Here is an 18,433-nt window from a genome sequence, read left to right on the forward strand (position 1 = left end):
TATATTTCTCATTTACTTTTCTAATCATTTAGACATTCAATCACTTCAAAAATTATTTAAACATTTTTTTTAATTTTATTTTGTTATTAAACATGTTTTAAATTCATTTTTAATTGATATGTGAATATTTTATATTTTAAAATGTGTGAATATGTAAGTGTGCATTGATGCAAATTTAAAAACAATCATATATATAAAAGTTTTTAAATAATTTAATAATTTTTTATGGCAAAATGAAGGATAAATTTTATAATTTTTACATTTATTTATTATTATTTTACATTTAATTATTATTAGATTTTACCTTTTCTTCCACTAACTTTTTATAATGTTATTTCATTTTGTTATGAGATTAATTACTATACACTATCAGTGTAAAAACCGTCGATTCATCACCATCATCCGTTTGTATTACTTTATAGATTTTTAAAATAAAAATCAAACTTCTTTTAATATCCGACGTTTATGATTAACTGACGGTGTAAAATCCTTTTACACTGTCAGTGTATTTCAATTAAACTCTTTTGTTGTTTATTTAGTAAATATTATTTAAAAAAAATAATTATTATAATTTTATATATCTTATATATAAAAATTGATAAATCACTTAATAATTTTACCTTCAACATTGAAATAACTTTATAACTTCATAATATAGTATATTTATTAATTATTTAATATTATATATTTCATTAACTACCATATTCTACTAATTTTTAATAACTATCTATTGATTAAATATTTTTTAATTTTTAATTATCATTATTACTAGTGCTACTACTTATTTATGAGTTTATTTCAGTTTTTAATCATCATTATTTCTTTTTTAAAATCCTAATTCACGTTTTAAGTAACTACTAAATAGTCACTTATTTTTTAATTTTTAATTCTTTTTATTTATGTTCATAAGTAACCACTATTTTTTTATATAATCACTAAGTAGCGATTATATTTTAATTTTAAATCATCATTATTTTTTTAAAAATGTTTTATTATGTTATTAATTTTTTTTTCAATTTATGTGTATTGTATTATGAAATGGGTAGAATGCAAGATATAATCATTCATTCTCGGTTTAATATTCTATTTTGTTGGTATATATTAAAATTTAAATTTGAACATAAAAAGTTTAAGAGAGGTATCATAAAATTGCAGCCAACATAAACAAAAATAACGCATATGATTAGTATATTTTTCTCATAAGCTTTTATGTATTACACAAACAAATTATTTTCATATTTTTTCTTCTTTTCATAATATATTTGTTTACTATCTTTTTTATTATTGAAACTTTTTTTCTTCATAATCTCATTTGTTAGTTGAAAATGTGAAATTGATTGAGATGAAGTTCTTGAGTTTTAACGTTTAACATCGATTTCATTAGATTTTATTCTTTAAAAAATTCATTTCATTAGATTTTTTTCTTCAGGTCTACGTGGTCATAAGTAATTCTTTTACGCTATAGTCACATTACACTGTCAAATTATATAACTCTCTTCTTTACATTATTTTCATTTTCAATATTATTTATTTAAGGATGATAAGTCTTTACAATTTAACGAGGTATGAATTTGTTATAGTTATAATTTATTTTATAAATTTGCGTACAAGTTTATATTGTGTATTCTCAAAGTTGTATAATTGATCTTGATAACACAGTTTGTAAAAAATTATTCCATTTATTTTTGTGATTGAGAGAAAAAAAAAGAATCTTCCTAATATCCTTGATGAGAAAATCAATAATAGTCTTTATTGATGAATTTATATATCTTTGATGTGGAAATCAATAATTATCTACACGTAAGAGTGAACAAATTTTCTTCTTTTTAACTAAAGTATTTGAGATTGTTTTGTCATATTTTTGTGTATAAAAATTGTATAGATAGGTGATTGCTAATAAGAATAATTTTTTTTCAAAATTTAGATACATAAATGTTTAAGGAATCAATGAAGAAAGAGATGGATGATAAAATAGATTAAATCAAAATTTCAGAGATAAAACACCTCTTATCCTTTCAGGTAGTCATGATGTATGTTGTAGCAAAACGATATTACATAAAAAACACAAAAGCTTATTATTATAAAATTCATTCATAACAATATCTACTATGCATCATCCTTTAATGATTTTTTTAAATAATCAATTTTTTAAAATTATATATTAAAATATATATGTTTTTAATTTATTTATCAAATTAACTATGTTTGTGGAAGCATACGCCATTGCAATTAACGCATATATATAAAATATAAGAACATGCGTCACTGTAGTTGACGCATGCATGTAAAATATAGGAGCATGTGTCACTGCAATTGACTCATGCATATAAAATGTAGGAACATGCGACACTACAATTGGTGTATGCATGTAAAATATATGAGTCTACGTCAGTGCAATTGACACATGCATGTAAAAAAAATAAAGAATAGTCACATGCATGCGCCAATTACAATTACACATGCTCCTACATTTTACATTTTATATTTTACATGCATGTGTCAATTGAAGTGACACATGCTCTTACATTTTACTTGCATACGTCAATTGCAATAACATTTGAGTACAAATTGATCAATGCATGCGCCATAGCAAATCACGCATTAATTCATTTTTTTTAAAAATGTTTATATTAGTAAATACTTTAAAATTGTGGTTATTTTCGTATTATTGTTTAAAAAAATGGTTATTTAAAAAAAATCTACTTTAATATTGTGCTTATAAAAAATCATATTCATAATATTATTTCGAAATAGTATGTATGTAATTTAAAATTATTTATATAATTATTAATTTCATTTTATTTTTAGTTGATAATTATATTTTATCAATATTTATTTCATAATATTATTAATTATTATATATTTTATCCATCGCAGTATGATGATTTATCTTTTATTTTAAAATTCATTCTAAAATGAATGACATTTTCCAACTTACAATAATTATTTTTATAATTATATTATTTAATTAATATTATTTTTATTATCCTAAATTTAATACTATTTTATATTCACAATAATTTTGAATTCAAGAATTGTTTTTTCTCTTTCATTTATATATTTTTTTACGATGGTAAAATAGTAAAATAAATAATTTAAATTATGATTTTATATTTATTAGTTATTAGAATATAATTAATTTTTCGTGCATCGCACTACTTCAACTACTAGTGTTATAATTATTTATGGCCGATCGTAAGCAAAGACAAGATAGTGATTTTTTTTAAATAATCAATTTTTTCAAAAGTAATTCTAAAATAATAAATTTTTCAATTTTTTTTTCAAGATAACCACATTTAAAAGAGGACGCGCCATATGAACCGAAGGATCCCATATGGATCAAGAGGAAACGTCCATTGCATTGACGCCTGCATTGGTAGCCTCATGAGGAGGCGTCAATGTCTCTAGCCTGCATGGTGCCCAATGAGGAGGTGTCAATGCCTCTGGCGCCTGCATGTGTTGCCATGTTGGGCGCATAGCCTCTTGGCGCATGCATTTTATACCTCCTCTGTATAAATACCTCGTCTTGGATGCAATCTTTTTTCACACAAAATCTTTCCCTACTATCATATTTTCTCTCATTCAACTCCACTCTCCTTCAAATTTTTGTGTTTTAACCATGTCCGAATACATTCACAAGCGAAATATCGATTTAATATTTTCCACCGTTGCGTCTCCGATAAAGATTCGTCTCTAGAATATAGATTCGTTTGAACATCTTAATCGGACGTTGAACAATTTGTTAGATGGAGAAATTGGAGATGGTAAAAGGATTAGAAGAATACAATGGCTTGTGTCCACGTTCAACCAAAATGGAGAAGTGCGTGAATGGGTGGATATTAAGACCGACCGAGACGTTCGTAGGATGATGCATTACATGTTCAAAATAGTTTTGATGGTTGTAATCGCGTAGTTCTTGTATTCTAGTTGTTTTAATTGTTTGTGTTATTGTTTATGTAATGGTATTCTCGTCACAAACGTATAATATGAAATAAATTTAGTTTTTCATAAATTGCAACAGAGGTACATATGAATTTATCTGGTTGTGCTCGTTCCAATACTAGGACAGTTAGTACGATTGTAACCTGGCTGACGACATGAACTACATAATCTAACTATTTTGTTCGTCGTATCCATTTTGGTTCGAATGTGGGTGCTGTTTGGGCGACCCTTTTTCTTCCTTCGCATAACTTCGTTGTGCCAGACGATGTCCTCTTGATATTCTGGCCAGTAATCCTCTTTTGCTACTACGGAAAAACTAATTTTATAAACATTTGATAGGCTGCTGACTTTGTAAACGTCAAATAGCAAGTAGGATGAATTCATTCGAACCTTTGAACATGCCGCAATGACATGGGAGCAGGGTGTACGAAAGGCTTGGAACTTTCCGCAGTCGCACCAACCTTTATCTAGTTCGACTCTATATTGTCCCATCGACATACCCTCATTGTGATCCATGGACTCGGCAACACTATACCAACCTTTAGTGCGGTCAAACACCGTGACCACGTGTGTGTTTGCTTTGGCAGCTTCATGTCTAATGAGTTTCATTGAAGCATCATTGAATAATTGCCCAGATTGCAACATTGAACTCCATTTGGAATGTCTGCTCTCAAATAGCGTCCCTAGCCTGAAATATGTTGCCTGCACCAAAGCGGTTATAGGTAGGTTACGGATGCCTTTGAAGACAAAGTTCATTGATTCCACAAGATTTGTTGTCATGTGGCCCAAACATTGACCGTTGTCGTACGCCTTAGTCCACTTCTCTAATGGAATACTGTCGATCCACCGTACTGCATCCGCATTTGTCAATCTTATTTCTTCGCTGTAGTGTTTGAAAGAAGGTTCTGATAATGCGTAACTTGCGTTGACAACCTTCTTCCGCAACGTCTTGTCTTTGATTTCCCGCATGAAATTCTGAGAAATATGTCTAATATAGAAGACATGCGTCGAAGGAGGATCTTGCCAGTCATTATCAATGTTATTATATGCACTCATGATTGAAGGATGTTTCTCGGAGATCAAACATAAGTTAGGTTGCAGTGCAACGTGCAATCATAGATTTTCTAGGGAAAAAACTCCATCCCTCAGCAGTCTCCCCTTCAACAAGGGCAAAGGCGATTGGAAAAATGTTGTTGTTGCCATCTTGTGTCACTACCATCAGTAACGTTCCTTTGTATTTCCCGTACAACCATGTACCATCAATTGTATAATAGGTTTACATAAAGAAAAATCCATGATGCATGACTGATACGCCCAAAAGAGACGATGGAATATTCCATTTCCAATAGCACACGTCCGTCTGGTCTATACGTGGGAAATGTTTCCAACTTGACAATAGTACCTGGAGCATATTATTTTAGAGCCAATAGGTATTTTGGAAGTTATTTGTAAGACTCCTCCAAATTGTCAAGCACCTTTTCAACAACCTTTGTCTTGTCTATCCGTGCCTTCCTATATGATGGAGTGTACTGGTACTCTGCCCTAATATGCGAGGTTATTGTACCCACCTTTAATGATGGATTATCGCCAATGACAGACAATATTTCATCGCATATTAGCTGAGAGCTTAGTTTCCGATGATCTTGCATTGGGTTTGTCAACATGCATGTGTGAATTGGACCCATGGATCCAATCTCCCAAGAATCACTCCTCTTCCGGTACGAAGCTGACAACTTGAAAATGCAGTGTGCATTCGAACAATAAATTTTGTATCTCAATGCATTTGTTCTATCAACTCTGAAATCAGCTGATAGTTGCATGTGAAATTTTTTGATGGCTTTTACACAATCCTCTTTTGTGCGAAATGTGTCTCTTTGTTTCAAAGATCCTTGCATTTGCACATAAGGATTGTACCATATATCTAATGAAGGTTCATCGGAACCCAAATTCAACCTTGTCATGTGTTGAGGTGGACAATATACATGACTAGGTGGTAATGGTTCCTCTTCCTCATCAATGTTCACCATTAAATCAACCAAGATCTCGGCTTCTTCCTCTTCGTCATCTGCAACATTCCCCTTAGCTTGTTCGTCATCAGTTTCACAAAACACTTGTGACTGATCAATAAACTGAGACACTTGTTGTTGTTGTGGTAATATATACAACTTTATATCGTTGTACCCTGATTGTTCGTGACTGAGAAATATATGTTGAACATCTTCATCATCTCGAATCTTCTTCTGATAAAACTTCGCCTGGTTCTCTGAAAACCAAACCGGATTTTTATAGATGATTTGGCCAGCAAGACTGCACTGCAATTTCTTTTCTATTCTTTGTTTCAGATGTGAAAAATTTGATCGTCGATTTATTGTAAACCGAGTTACCTCTGTGTTACAAACCAAAAATCGAATAATTCATGCTCAAATATTTCACATTCGATATGGGCAATGATCATGTAATGTTGCGAGGAAGACATTTTTATAATTATAACTTTCTTTTCTATACTGGAATTGAATGTATTGATGTGTTATTCAAATGCACTTAAATAGCGTAAACGTTGAATGCATTGATCACTCGATTCGTCTGCACATACTTGACCATGCATGCAGTGATAAGAACACACATGCAGTGACAAGAATGACAAGAACACACAATGCATGCGCCCAAGGAATATTTGTGGCAAGGAATCTCACAAGATAATCTTTGCCCTAATAGTCTAAACAGGCGCCCATTCCCTAGGCACATAAAGCAACCTAGACGCCAAGAGCTAGGGCGCCCCTTAATGGCAAAGAGTCCTAGGCGCCAAGAGCAATGATACATCTTCCTTGCATGTGAATATTCACATGCAGGCGCCAAGAGCAAGGGCGCCTCTTCCTTGCATGTGAATATCACATGCATGCGCCTAAGACTATGGTTACTCTACTTTGTCATGCATGCAATCAATCATATGCTGCGTAGGTTACAAACCTAGTAAGACTCCCTCATCTATAAATAGACTTCAAATCACAACATTAAATCATCTCCAACACTAATCATCTATACTCTTTCTTTACCGCTCTCTTTCTCTGCCACACTTAAGCTCTGCAACATCAAATTATGTCTCTGTTGACTATGGGTGATGAACACAGAGGAACACTCGAGAATATCTCGACATTTGTATGTCATCACTCTCTTTTTACTTATTCCATTTTTAAGTCGTATACCTTTGTTATCTATGTTTGTATTATATATTACTTCTTCTTATTGTATTTCTTACTTATGTGTTATTAGGACCCAAAGCGTTTTCGATGTCGTATACATGAATATGTACCCCGTGATCCTTTGATAGAACCATATATTAGAAGATGTGGATTTGGAAATCTCCTCAACATTGTCTCGTACTCAATGGACTACAAGTTCATTCTTGCTTTGTTGGAGAGGTGGAGACCCGAGACCCACACATTTCACCTTTCCATCAGTGAGTGTACTGTTACACTTGAGGATATATACATGTTGTTGGGTCTCCGTATAGATGGTAAGGCCGTGAATGGTAGAGTAAACCAGGACAACTTTATCTGCAACGAATTATTGGGTGCCCCTTTGTGTAACAACCAAACTGAGGGAGAGTCATCTAGTCAAGCAAGGGGACAAGGTATAAATTTAAAATACCTTAAATAATATTATGTGAGTATAATATTGCCCGAAGAATCAACCGAGTACGAGAAAATAATTAAAGCTCAGTATTATATTATGATTTTATTTGGTAATTTTTTATTTCCAAAAAGTACAGGTAATTCAGTAAATATTATGTATTTACCATTGTTACGCAACATTAATAAGGTAAGCACATATAGTTGGGGTTCAGCTGTGTTGGCCCATCTATATAGTGCAATGTGTAAAACTGCAAAAAAGAATACTTGTACGTTTTTTTCATGTGCGTATTTGCTATAAGCATGAGATTGGTCAAGAATGTCGTCATTCGCCCCGATAAACGAGAATCATTCATGTTCCCGTTTGCAACAAAGTAAGTGTAACACTTTACCATTTAATTAATTATATTTTATATTATAATTAACTGTAAATAATATTTTTCAATTCTTTTTATCTAAGGTGGTCAGTAAGAGGGGTGAACTACTATAGGTGTCTGAAACACGCTATTGTAGTCTATCGCAATCTATTGGACCACATTGGACCTGATGATGTAATACTCATATGCAACTATATTTTAATTTAAAAATACTTATCAAATTATTTATCATCTAATCGTTTCGTATTGTTTTACAATTTATTTGGAGGCCATATCTGGGTCTTGATCATGATGTGAACCATGACGATGTTGTAGTTTGGATAACAAAGACACCAATTATCCGGTTCACTACTGTGGAAATGCACCAGAGTGACCGAGTCAAACTGCAGTTTGGCATGCAACAACAGATTCCAGAACCTCTCACGTGTTTGGGGAATTAACATCAAAAAAGAGTTGATGTCCAATGGGATTATTCAGACTGGAGATACTTTGCAAAAGAGATGTGTCGTCAATGGAGGAATCGACAACAACACATCTTAAACGAACAAGTCATCCATGGTGCAAGACCAACTCAACAATATATGGCATGATTTAGGTCGGCAACAACTCAACAATTTGTGTCTGAGCCACGATATTTGATGGATCCACGCCAACTAGCTTCATTATCGTACGCCCCACAACAATTCCCCGCCCAAACCCAATGTCAAACCATCCAAACCCAACAACCAACCTCAGTACATCAACCTATCACATACGCACAACAACCAAACACCCAACCTCGCAACCCGTTCATGCCATCCACCCAACAACCAACCACCCAACATCGCAATCCATTCATGCCACCCACCCAACCACAAAACCAAGAATCAAACCCTACCCACCAACAACCATACGCTTCAACCACAACTGCCTATAGCCCAAATGATTCATATGGGTCACTTCATTGTAGCCCCCACCAATGACCACTGAAACATCCTATCACCAAAACACATAACCATTGTTTAACTATAGTACGCCTCAGGAACCATTGCTTCGTTTCCAAAACGATTCAATGTCCCAATTTAGGCAACTATACCTTCCGCAATCTACCTAACCCCATCGACCTAACTACGATGACGTGGACACCGAACTCCATTACGGAAGCGCCATTGGCCAGAGCCCCTATAGATATTGGGAATAAATGATGACAAATATGTCAAATACCGCTGGAACTTCCACCGGACCTTCACACCAGCCATCATTCGATCATGTCAGCACACAAAGACCCCAAACACCTTAGGAAAATCGTGGGAGACCTCAGAGACAAACTAATGCACCTGGATGTGGAACATGAGGAGTTTCGATCGGGCCGGTCATTAAATTTTTGTCAATCCCATGTAACATTTATTATATCATGAATAATTTTTTTTTTACATTATTTTTTATTATTTGATAAATAAATAAAAAAATACAAGGGTGTATGCGCCAGATGAATTGGCGCATACACCACATGCACCATGCAGATGCTATATGCATTGACGCCGCCTCCTCATGAGGCCCAATACAGGCGCTAAGGGCATTGGCGCCTCTTCATGAGGCTACCAATGCAGACGCCAATGCCTTGAGCGTCTCCTCTTGATCTATAAGGGATGCGCCGATTCATCTGGCACATCCTCTTTTAAATGTGGTTATTTTTTTTTTTTTTGAATTATTTATTATTTTTGAATTATTTTTGAAAAAGTTGGTTATTTAAAAAAAAAATCCAAGATGATTCTTAGTCCAAGACCTCTAAATTAAAGGGTCTCATTATATTTTTAGAAAAAACAATTATATATTTAATATTATATTAAATAAATTATAAAATAGAAAATAAATATAAATTTTTCATTGATCAAGTGGTTGAAGATTAATTGTTAAACATGACGGTAAAGATTATGGGTTTCATCCTCCTTATTATACTTTTTAAATGATTGTTGCATAGTAAAATGAAATTAAATAATTAATGATTTTCTTTCATCTTCTAATCATTGATCATTTTTATTTTATAATTGTTAATTTCTTATGTTTCTTTTATTTTCAATTTCTAATTTTATTTATTAATTGTTTAATGATTTTTTGGAGACACTAAAATATAAAAATTTAATTGATGCATTTGTTTCAAAAAATATTTTGAGAAAGACTTTTTTAAATTTATTAGAAATTTTAAGTTGTATGAAATATTTTTTTATAGTTTAAAAAGAACTCTGTAGATTCTTGTATGTTTTTTCAAGAATCTTTAACATAAAACCGTTCTTTCTTCGTTAATTTTGTCATTTCGTACACATTTTTAGCCATTACTTAATTTTACAATTTGAGTAATGTTATGAATATTTAGCGGTATAATCTAACCACCACATATTATTTTTCAATTTTATTTATGTCTTATAAATTACCACTATTCTACTCCCTAAGTTTCTTTATAACGGTCACTTCTTGAAAAAAATTATTTCTTTTTTATTGTCACTTGTAAAGTTTAAGGTAGTATTAATTGCTCTTTTGTCAAAATTACCCTATATAATTACTAGTATTACATAGAGAGAAAAAAATAAAATGAATATAATAAATAATTAAGGGTATTATAGGTAAAAAAAATTATTGCTTGAAAAGTAACAATAATGATTATCTTTTTTGGTATGTGTAAAAATTCAAAAAATGACACCTAAAAAAGAGGTGGGAGTACTATATATTGCCTTGGTAGTTAGTCATTTATTATTTTCTTTATATCATTTTGAATATTTTTAAATTTCATTCTATTAATGCCGGTATTTGATATATTATCATTAATATAAAATATATTACTAATGTAGGTATCAACATGAAGATACTTTCTCTTCCATCTAGTGTGATAGTTTTTTTCACTAATAACTTTAATAATGTTGTATTAGATGAAACAAAAGATATTTTAGCGAAGTTTTATGTACCATGATAGGTATAAATTAACACAATCTTATGTAACTTTATGATACCGTGGTTTTTTTTTTCAATGTTTTTGAGTCTTATTTTTTATAAAAATTTATTATTGTCTTTAAGTATGGCCATTGCCAAACTCGTCTGTGTAAGAATACGCTCTTGTTTAAGACATATACCATAACAAACCTATAATCTTAATTTGGTAATTTTTTCTTATGATTAACTATATCAAATTTGATTATAATACAATTTATTTAAACTTATAAAAATGTTTTCGTAATATTCAGGTTGGAGGAGGAAGTATTTATAACTAATGTCGACAATCTTAATACAAAGATTTAATAGATAAGTGAGTTCAACAACATATTTTTATTTGTAAAATACAAGTTGTTTTTTTTTTAAAAATTTTATTATTATCAAAGGTCCATTTTATTATTTGCCATGAACCTCTAAAAAGTCAGGACCGACCTTTATATATAATTCTATTGGATGATGGTGTAAAAAGAGTTTACACTCATAATGCACTACCTTTAATATATCTATATATATATATATATATATATATATATATATATATATATATATATATATATATATATATATTATATATATATATATATATATATATATATATATGAGGTTAAAGGTAGTGGACTGTCAATGTAAAGAAATATTACACTGATATCCAATCAAAACATTTTATATTATCAAATTATAATAGTATTTTAAAAATAAAAGTGTGATGTGGCGGGATACACGGATCTTATCGATGGACCGTGTAAAAATATTTTACACTATACATGCATATTCCATTTTCTCTCTCTATATATATATTTAAAAGTATTTTAATAATTAATTTTTAAAAAAATATTATAAAAATAAAGAGGAAATATTTCTGTAAAAAGAAAAAAATAATGCTTTAAAAAAATGAATTTGGTTTGCGTATGCAACTGCCTCCGGTAAGTGGCCTCGAAAGTCGAGATCCTTCCACAGACAACGCAACCCTTCTGAAATACTCTTCGAAATTCAAGAAAATTTAATAAAATAAAAAACAAAATAAAAGGATAATAATAAAAAGGTGGTAACGGAGGAGTCGAGAAGAAAGTAGAAAGAAGACGATGGCAGGTCAATTCGCCGCCGCCGCAGCAACAACAACCAACGTTTCTCTTCTCCGCCTTCCTTCTCTCTCGTAATCATCTTTTCCCCCCTTTCCATTTTTATTTTCGATAATTCGTGTTCTGCAGCGTGTTAGAATATTTTCTATCGCTACAACCAATGGTTCTAACCCTACTCAAATTCAATTCGAGTTTGTTTCACTTTTGATCATTTGAATCCTCTTTTCTTTTTTGATTTAGTATTTAACAGATATTTATAATTTAGGGTAACGATTTATCAATCCAATTGTGTATGTTATTTTTCAATTCTGGAGAAATCATATCTTATCATGTGTTTGCTCAGGGCTGTTTTACAGGGAGAAAAATAGATTAATTTTTAATTTTTTTGAAAGATTGTTTTTGTATAGATGATAAGCAAATGCTTGTGAATAATATGTTTCTAATATTTAAGGAGTTATAGCAATATAGGTTGAATTTTGATAATTTATCAAGTCTTTCAAAACTTTTTAGAGTTTTCTTCCAATAATATTTTTGAAATACAATTTTTGAGCTGGTCCACATTAAGGTCTCCTCAAAACCCTCCCTTCCCAAAACCCTAACTCTTGTTTACTTATTTTTTGTATTTTAAAAATCAAAATTTATGAGTGTTTGGTTTTTTGATTAGGAATAAAGATTTGATTCGAGAAAGACGAGTTACATTCTACAGGAAAAGGAATTTTGCCATCAAAGCTCTTGCAGGCAGTTCTCTGGGTAAGTATGCATTATGCTTATCGACAATTCTGTTTTATATGAGTTTGTCTGTGATTTTTATGTTGTAGGTAGTTGCAGTAATATGATTTTAATGATTTTGTTAAATATTATCGGTAAGAATAATGGAACAGGAGGATTCCTGAAATTTTTAGGTAGTATCTTAGTTTTTCTTAACCCATAAACTAAAAGGTTTGCGTTTTGGCTAGTAGAATGGAGCGGAATGTGATAAAAATGTCATTCCATTGTTTGGGTATTTAATGACGGAATAAAACAATATTTTGTCATTCTGCCCAAATTGAATGGTCCAAAAATGCATTCTATCTGATTCTGTTCCATTCCATCTGTTTTAATTATAATCCAAATAACGGAACATAAACTTATACCATCCCATTTCATTCCATTAATCCAAACATAATCCAAACATATGTTTGGATTGATGGAATCATATGGAGCGGAATGGAATGAAATGAAATGATATTATACTGTTTGGATCGTTTAAAATTAGATGGAGTGGAGTGGAATGAGATGGAATGGAATGAAATTCCATTGTTTGTGGAAGGTTTAAAATTGGATGGAGCGGAGCGAAATTGAGTGGTATGGATTCCATTCCATCACTTATCACCATATTCCATCCCCTCCTCCAATTTGGCCGGAATGATCAACTTGCCTTGTTCCTCCTAAAATTTTCAAACAATGGAATGATATCTTGGTTCCGCTTCATAATATCCAAATATAGCCTTAAGAAACTCTTTTATTTAAATAATCACAACTATTTCTTCATATACACTATGCTATGCTACCTATAAGATATACAATTGTTTTCCAGGAAAATCAGCTACGCGACCCACGGCTGTTTCATCTCCACTATCTACTGATAACCATGGTCATCTCTCACTCGGTGTTCCTATATCTCGAAGAGGCAGTTCTAGCACCCGTACACAAGCATATATATACCATTGGTCTGGCTTTCGAATCCCTGCAAATGCTGAGAAGCCAGAATGGTGGTGGAGGACTTTATCCTGTATACCCTATCTAATAGCATTGCAGATGTCTGCAACTGGGTATTACATAGAACCTTTACTTGATAAATACAAGCTCTTTGAAAATCTGATCTTTTATATCCCAGGAGCTGTCAACCGATTGCCAACCTGGTTCCCTATATTATACTGCTATTTGGCTATCGTGGTAGTGGTAAAAAATAGGGACTTTCCCGTTATCTTCAGATTCCATGTAATGGCGGGAATGCTACTGGAAATTGCTCTGCAGATAATATGGGTTGCAAGCAATTTCTTGCCGCTCATACACTTCAAGGGAACACTTGGGATCTATTACTGGGCTGGTGTGGCGTTGGCATATATTCTCATAACCATGCATTCCATCAGGTGTGCTCTTCTTGGTACATTTTCGAATATCCCTTTTATTAGTGAATCAGCTTTCCTTCATTCCCTATTTAGTTTAGGAGGGTTCCAGCGGCCATTTTAGGAAGTATTCAAAAACATATTTGTAATCTATATGTGGTTTTGCAGTAAAAGTAAGGATTGTCTTTGTTATTTGTAGACTGTAGTTGACATTTTATTCTATTATAATATAAAGAGAGAAAGATTTCTAATAAACTGTGCTCTTGTTTTTCTTGTCTTTGCCTGCCGTGCTAAAATTTAGAAGCTTGAGTGTTTGTTTATAAATTTTTTTCATAAATATTGTTTATAGTTTTTGTCAGACCAAAAATCTAATACGGCTCAATGTTAGTCCATAACATAGTGAATCTAAACAAACCAAATGTGCCTTATTATACTTGGTCCAGTCATGGATTGTGATTTTAGTTTTGAAATTGGTCGTATTTGTCCAATGTTCAGCCCTTATGAGAATGAACAACATAGTGGTATGCATGTACTAGGGTGTTATGGGAGACTAGAAACATAATAGGTTTTGATCAATTAGATTTGGGCATCAAAGGGATGTTTGAGGATGTAGAAATTATGAATTGGAACTGGTTGTCCTAACAAAATTAAAAGATTTGGATACCACAGTGGTGTTTAAATTTCACTGGCTCTTTTTGCTTGATGTAGCAGTGAAGGAGCAAGTGATTTTAACCTCACAGGTTAGCGTGGTTGTGCACTGTTAGTTTAGCTTCAGATAAGGAGGATTGTGGATAGTAGTGGAGATGTTTGAGAAAATTAACTATAATAGGTGATAATCTGGCTGTCATGTGCCTAGATTACCCTAAACCATAGGTAATCTTGTTATAGTATCTGCAATGATTAAATTTGTGAAAAATGAATGGGTACTTTACTTATCTTGTTTGAAGTGTTATGCTTGGTTGTCCTGGCTTTTATAATTTCTTCAACTGCTGAGTATTGAAAGTAAAAGAGATAAAAGCAAAACTGCTTAAGTTTCGGATCCATGTTAATGTAACGGCGATGAAAGCAATAGGGACTGTGTATAGAGCTTTGTATGTGCAAGTGTTATGTATGAATTACAAGTCATTTGTTGAAAGTGGAGTCGTGAGTTTATCTGTTCTGTGTATTACTGTCAGAAGAGGCAAAACTATTGATCTTATAAAGTGATTTTGTTATGAATTTGAAAGAAACGGGAGCTTAAAATTTAATGGGAACTCTGTGAATGTGTGGGTTGGGTTTAACTTGACCTTGCAAAACTGGTTTGTAGGGTGAAGATTGTTCTTCACTTATAAGTACATGTTCATGTCATATATTGTCTGATGTGAGATTCTAAACAGTCTCTCTCACGTCTAGGATTTGCATCTGGAATGTGAAATTAAATGGTGGATATATAATCTAGAATGTGCGGGTTGTGTCTAATTTGACCTTACAAAATCGGTTTGTAAGATGAGGATTGTCGTTACTTATAAACACATGTTTATGTTATATACTGTCCGTTGTGAAATTCTTATATAAAGTTTATAACTTTAGAAGAATTTGGTTGGAGATATATATTTTATAATAGAAGAATAAATTGATTTGAGACCTCTTTGTTGACTCTTTTAAATTAGTTTTGTATTGTTTTCTCCTCCTAGTGAGCTTGATTTTGGTTTCAAATCGGCAGAAAACTCAGATGAAACGAACTACAATTTTACCATTAAAATAGATGTAAATGTTGTGTTAAAAATTTTCAATTGTATTTTGGATTTTTGAAGAAACAGAGATAAGCCTGCAGAAGGAACTAGAGAGGAAGATTTTGGACATATTGAGAAATATTTTCGCTGCATCTCTTTTCTAAGAAGAACAAAAAGAAAAGTATAATATTCAAGAAGATAACGTTAAAAATAAAAGCAAAATTTGTGCGTTTCTCACCTTTTTTTAATATGAATTTGTAGGGAATCTGTTTTTCAAAATAATCACAAATTTTAAAATAAATTTCAAAATAATCATTTTAATTTTTTTTCTCTAAAATAATCATCTATTAAAATAGATGTTTATGCATCCATTTTGTATCATGAGAAGGCGTCATTTTTAGTGGCGTCTGCATTGGCTTGCTCATGTGCTTGTTGCATAATGTAAATTTTTTTATTCATGATGTTACTTGAAATTGATAAAACGATCCGATCAAAACGTCCACCTGTTCCACATTTAGGTGCGTTAGTTTGTCTTCGTGGATAGCTAGGACAAAGCTGTTGAAAAATTGTCTGTCATTGGCGACAATCCGTCATTGGCGATGAAATATTGTCTTTCATTGGCGACAATCCGTCGTTAAAAGTGAATACAATAATCTCGCATATTATGGCAGGGTACGAGTACACTCTATCATATAAGAAGACATGGATAACTAAGACAAAGACATTTGAAAAAGTGTTTCACAATTGGGAGGAGTCTTACAAACAACTTTCATAGAAAAATGTTTCACAATTGGGAGGAGTCTTACAAACAACTTCCAAAATACCTGTTGGCTCTAAAACAACATGCTCCAAGACAATTGTCAAGTTGGAAATGTTGTATGTGTATACACCAGACTAGACGTGTCCTGTTGGAAATGGAATATTCCACCGTCGATTCTGGGTGTATCAACCATGCGTCATAGGTTTTTCTTTCTGTAAATTAATTATACAAATTGATGGTACATGGTTGTACGGAAAATACAAAGGAACGTTACTGATGGCAGTTGCACAAGATAACAACAATAATATTTTTTCAATCACTTTTGCCCTTGTTGAAGGGGAGACTGCCGATGGATGAAGTTTTTTCCTAAGAAATCTCTGATTGGACGTTGCACCTCAGCCTAACTTATGTTTGATTTCCGACAAGCACCTTTCAATCATCAGTGCATATAATAACATTGATAATGACTGACATAATCCTCCTTTGACACATGTCTTCTGAATTAGACATATTGTTGAGAATTTCGTGCGGGAAATCAAAGATAAGACTTGCGAAAGAAGGTTGCCAATGCAGATTACGCATTATCAGAACCTTCTTTCAAACACTACCGCGAAGAAATAAGATTGTCAAACGAAGATGCAGTACGGTGGATCGACAATATTCCATTGGAGAAGTGGACTAGGGCATACGACAACGGTCAACGTTAGGGTCACATGATAACAAATCTTGTGGAATCAATGAACTCTGTCTTCAAAGACATCTATAACCTACCTATTAGCGCTTTGGTGCACGCAACATATTCTAGGCTAGAGCGCTATTTGAAATCAGACGTTCCAAATGGAGTTCAGTGTTGCAATCTGGGCAGTTGTTCAGTGTTGCTTCAATGAAATTCATTAGACATGAAGCTGCCAAAACAAACACACATGTGGTTACGATGTTTGACCGCATTAAAGGTTGATATAGTGTTGCCGAGTCCATGGATCACAATGAGGGTATGCTGATGGGATAATACAGAGTCGAATTAGATAGAGGTTGGTGTGATTGCGGAAAGTTCCAAGTCTTTCGTACGAACTTCCATGTCATTGTGGCATGCTCAAAGGTTCGAAGGGATCCATCTTACTTGCTATCAGACGTTTACAAAGTCACCAGCCTATCAAATGTTTATAAAATTAGTTTTTCCGTAGTGGCAAAAGAGGATTACTGGCCGGAATATCAAGGGGACATCATCTGGCACAACAAAGTTATGCTAAGGAAGAAAAATGGTCGCCCAAACAACACCCATATTCGAACCGAAATGGATACGACGAACAAAATGGTTAGATTATATAGTTCATACCATCAGCCAGGTCACAATCGTACTAACTGTCATAGTGTTGGAACGGGCACAAACAGATAAATTCAAATGTACCTCTGTTGCAATATATGAAAAACTAAATTTATTTCATATTATAAGTTTGTGAGGAAATATCATTACATAAACAACAACACAAACAATTAAAACAACTACAATACAATAACTAAGCGATTACAACCATCAAAACAATTTTGAACATGTAATGCATCATCCTATGAACGTCTCGGTCAGTCTTAATATCAATCCATTCACGCATTTCTCCATTTTGGTTGAACGTGGACACAAGCCATTGAATTCTTCTAATCTTTTTATCATCCTCAATTTCTCCATCTAACCAACTGTTCAACGTATGATTAAGACGTTCAAACAAATCTATATTCCAAAGCCGAATCTTTATCGGAGAAGCAACGACGAAAAATATTAAATCGGCATTTCGCTTGTGAATGTATCCAGACATGGTTAAAACTCAAAAACTTGAAGGATAGTGAAGTTGAATGAAAGAAAATAT

At 32.4% G+C, this 18,433-nt stretch overlaps 1 protein-coding gene across 1 annotated transcript; it reads left to right on the plus strand.

The window, feature by feature from the left end:
* Positions 1 to 11,810: 11,810 nt before the first annotated feature.
* On the plus strand, positions 11,811 to 14,354 carry LOC127086845 (protein TIC 20-IV, chloroplastic). Its single transcript, XM_051027656.1, has 3 exons — positions 11,811 to 12,065; positions 12,656 to 12,741; positions 13,568 to 14,354. Exons 1-3 carry the CDS (start codon positions 11,995 to 11,997, stop codon positions 14,221 to 14,223), a joined length of 813 nt encoding a protein of 270 aa, XP_050883613.1. The 5' UTR covers positions 11,811 to 11,994; the 3' UTR covers positions 14,224 to 14,354.
* Positions 14,355 to 18,433: the final 4,079 nt, after the last annotated feature.

This window comes from Lathyrus oleraceus, chromosome 5, assembly GCF_024323335.1.
Source record: "Lathyrus oleraceus cultivar Zhongwan6 chromosome 5, CAAS_Psat_ZW6_1.0, whole genome shotgun sequence".
NCBI lineage: Eukaryota > Viridiplantae > Streptophyta > Magnoliopsida > Fabales > Fabaceae > Lathyrus > Lathyrus oleraceus.

Coding starts and splice junctions, on each gene's coding strand:
- LOC127086845 (XM_051027656.1), top strand. CDS start 11,995: ATGGCAGGTCAATTCGCCGCCGCCGCAGCAACAACAACCAACGTTTCT. Junction 12,066..12,655: donor CTCCGCCTTCCTTCTCTCTC/GTAATCATCTTT, acceptor TTTTTTGATTAG/GAATAAAGATTTGATTCGAG. Junction 12,742..13,567: donor TCTTGCAGGCAGTTCTCTGG/GTAAGTATGCAT, acceptor ATTGTTTTCCAG/GAAAATCAGCTACGCGACCC.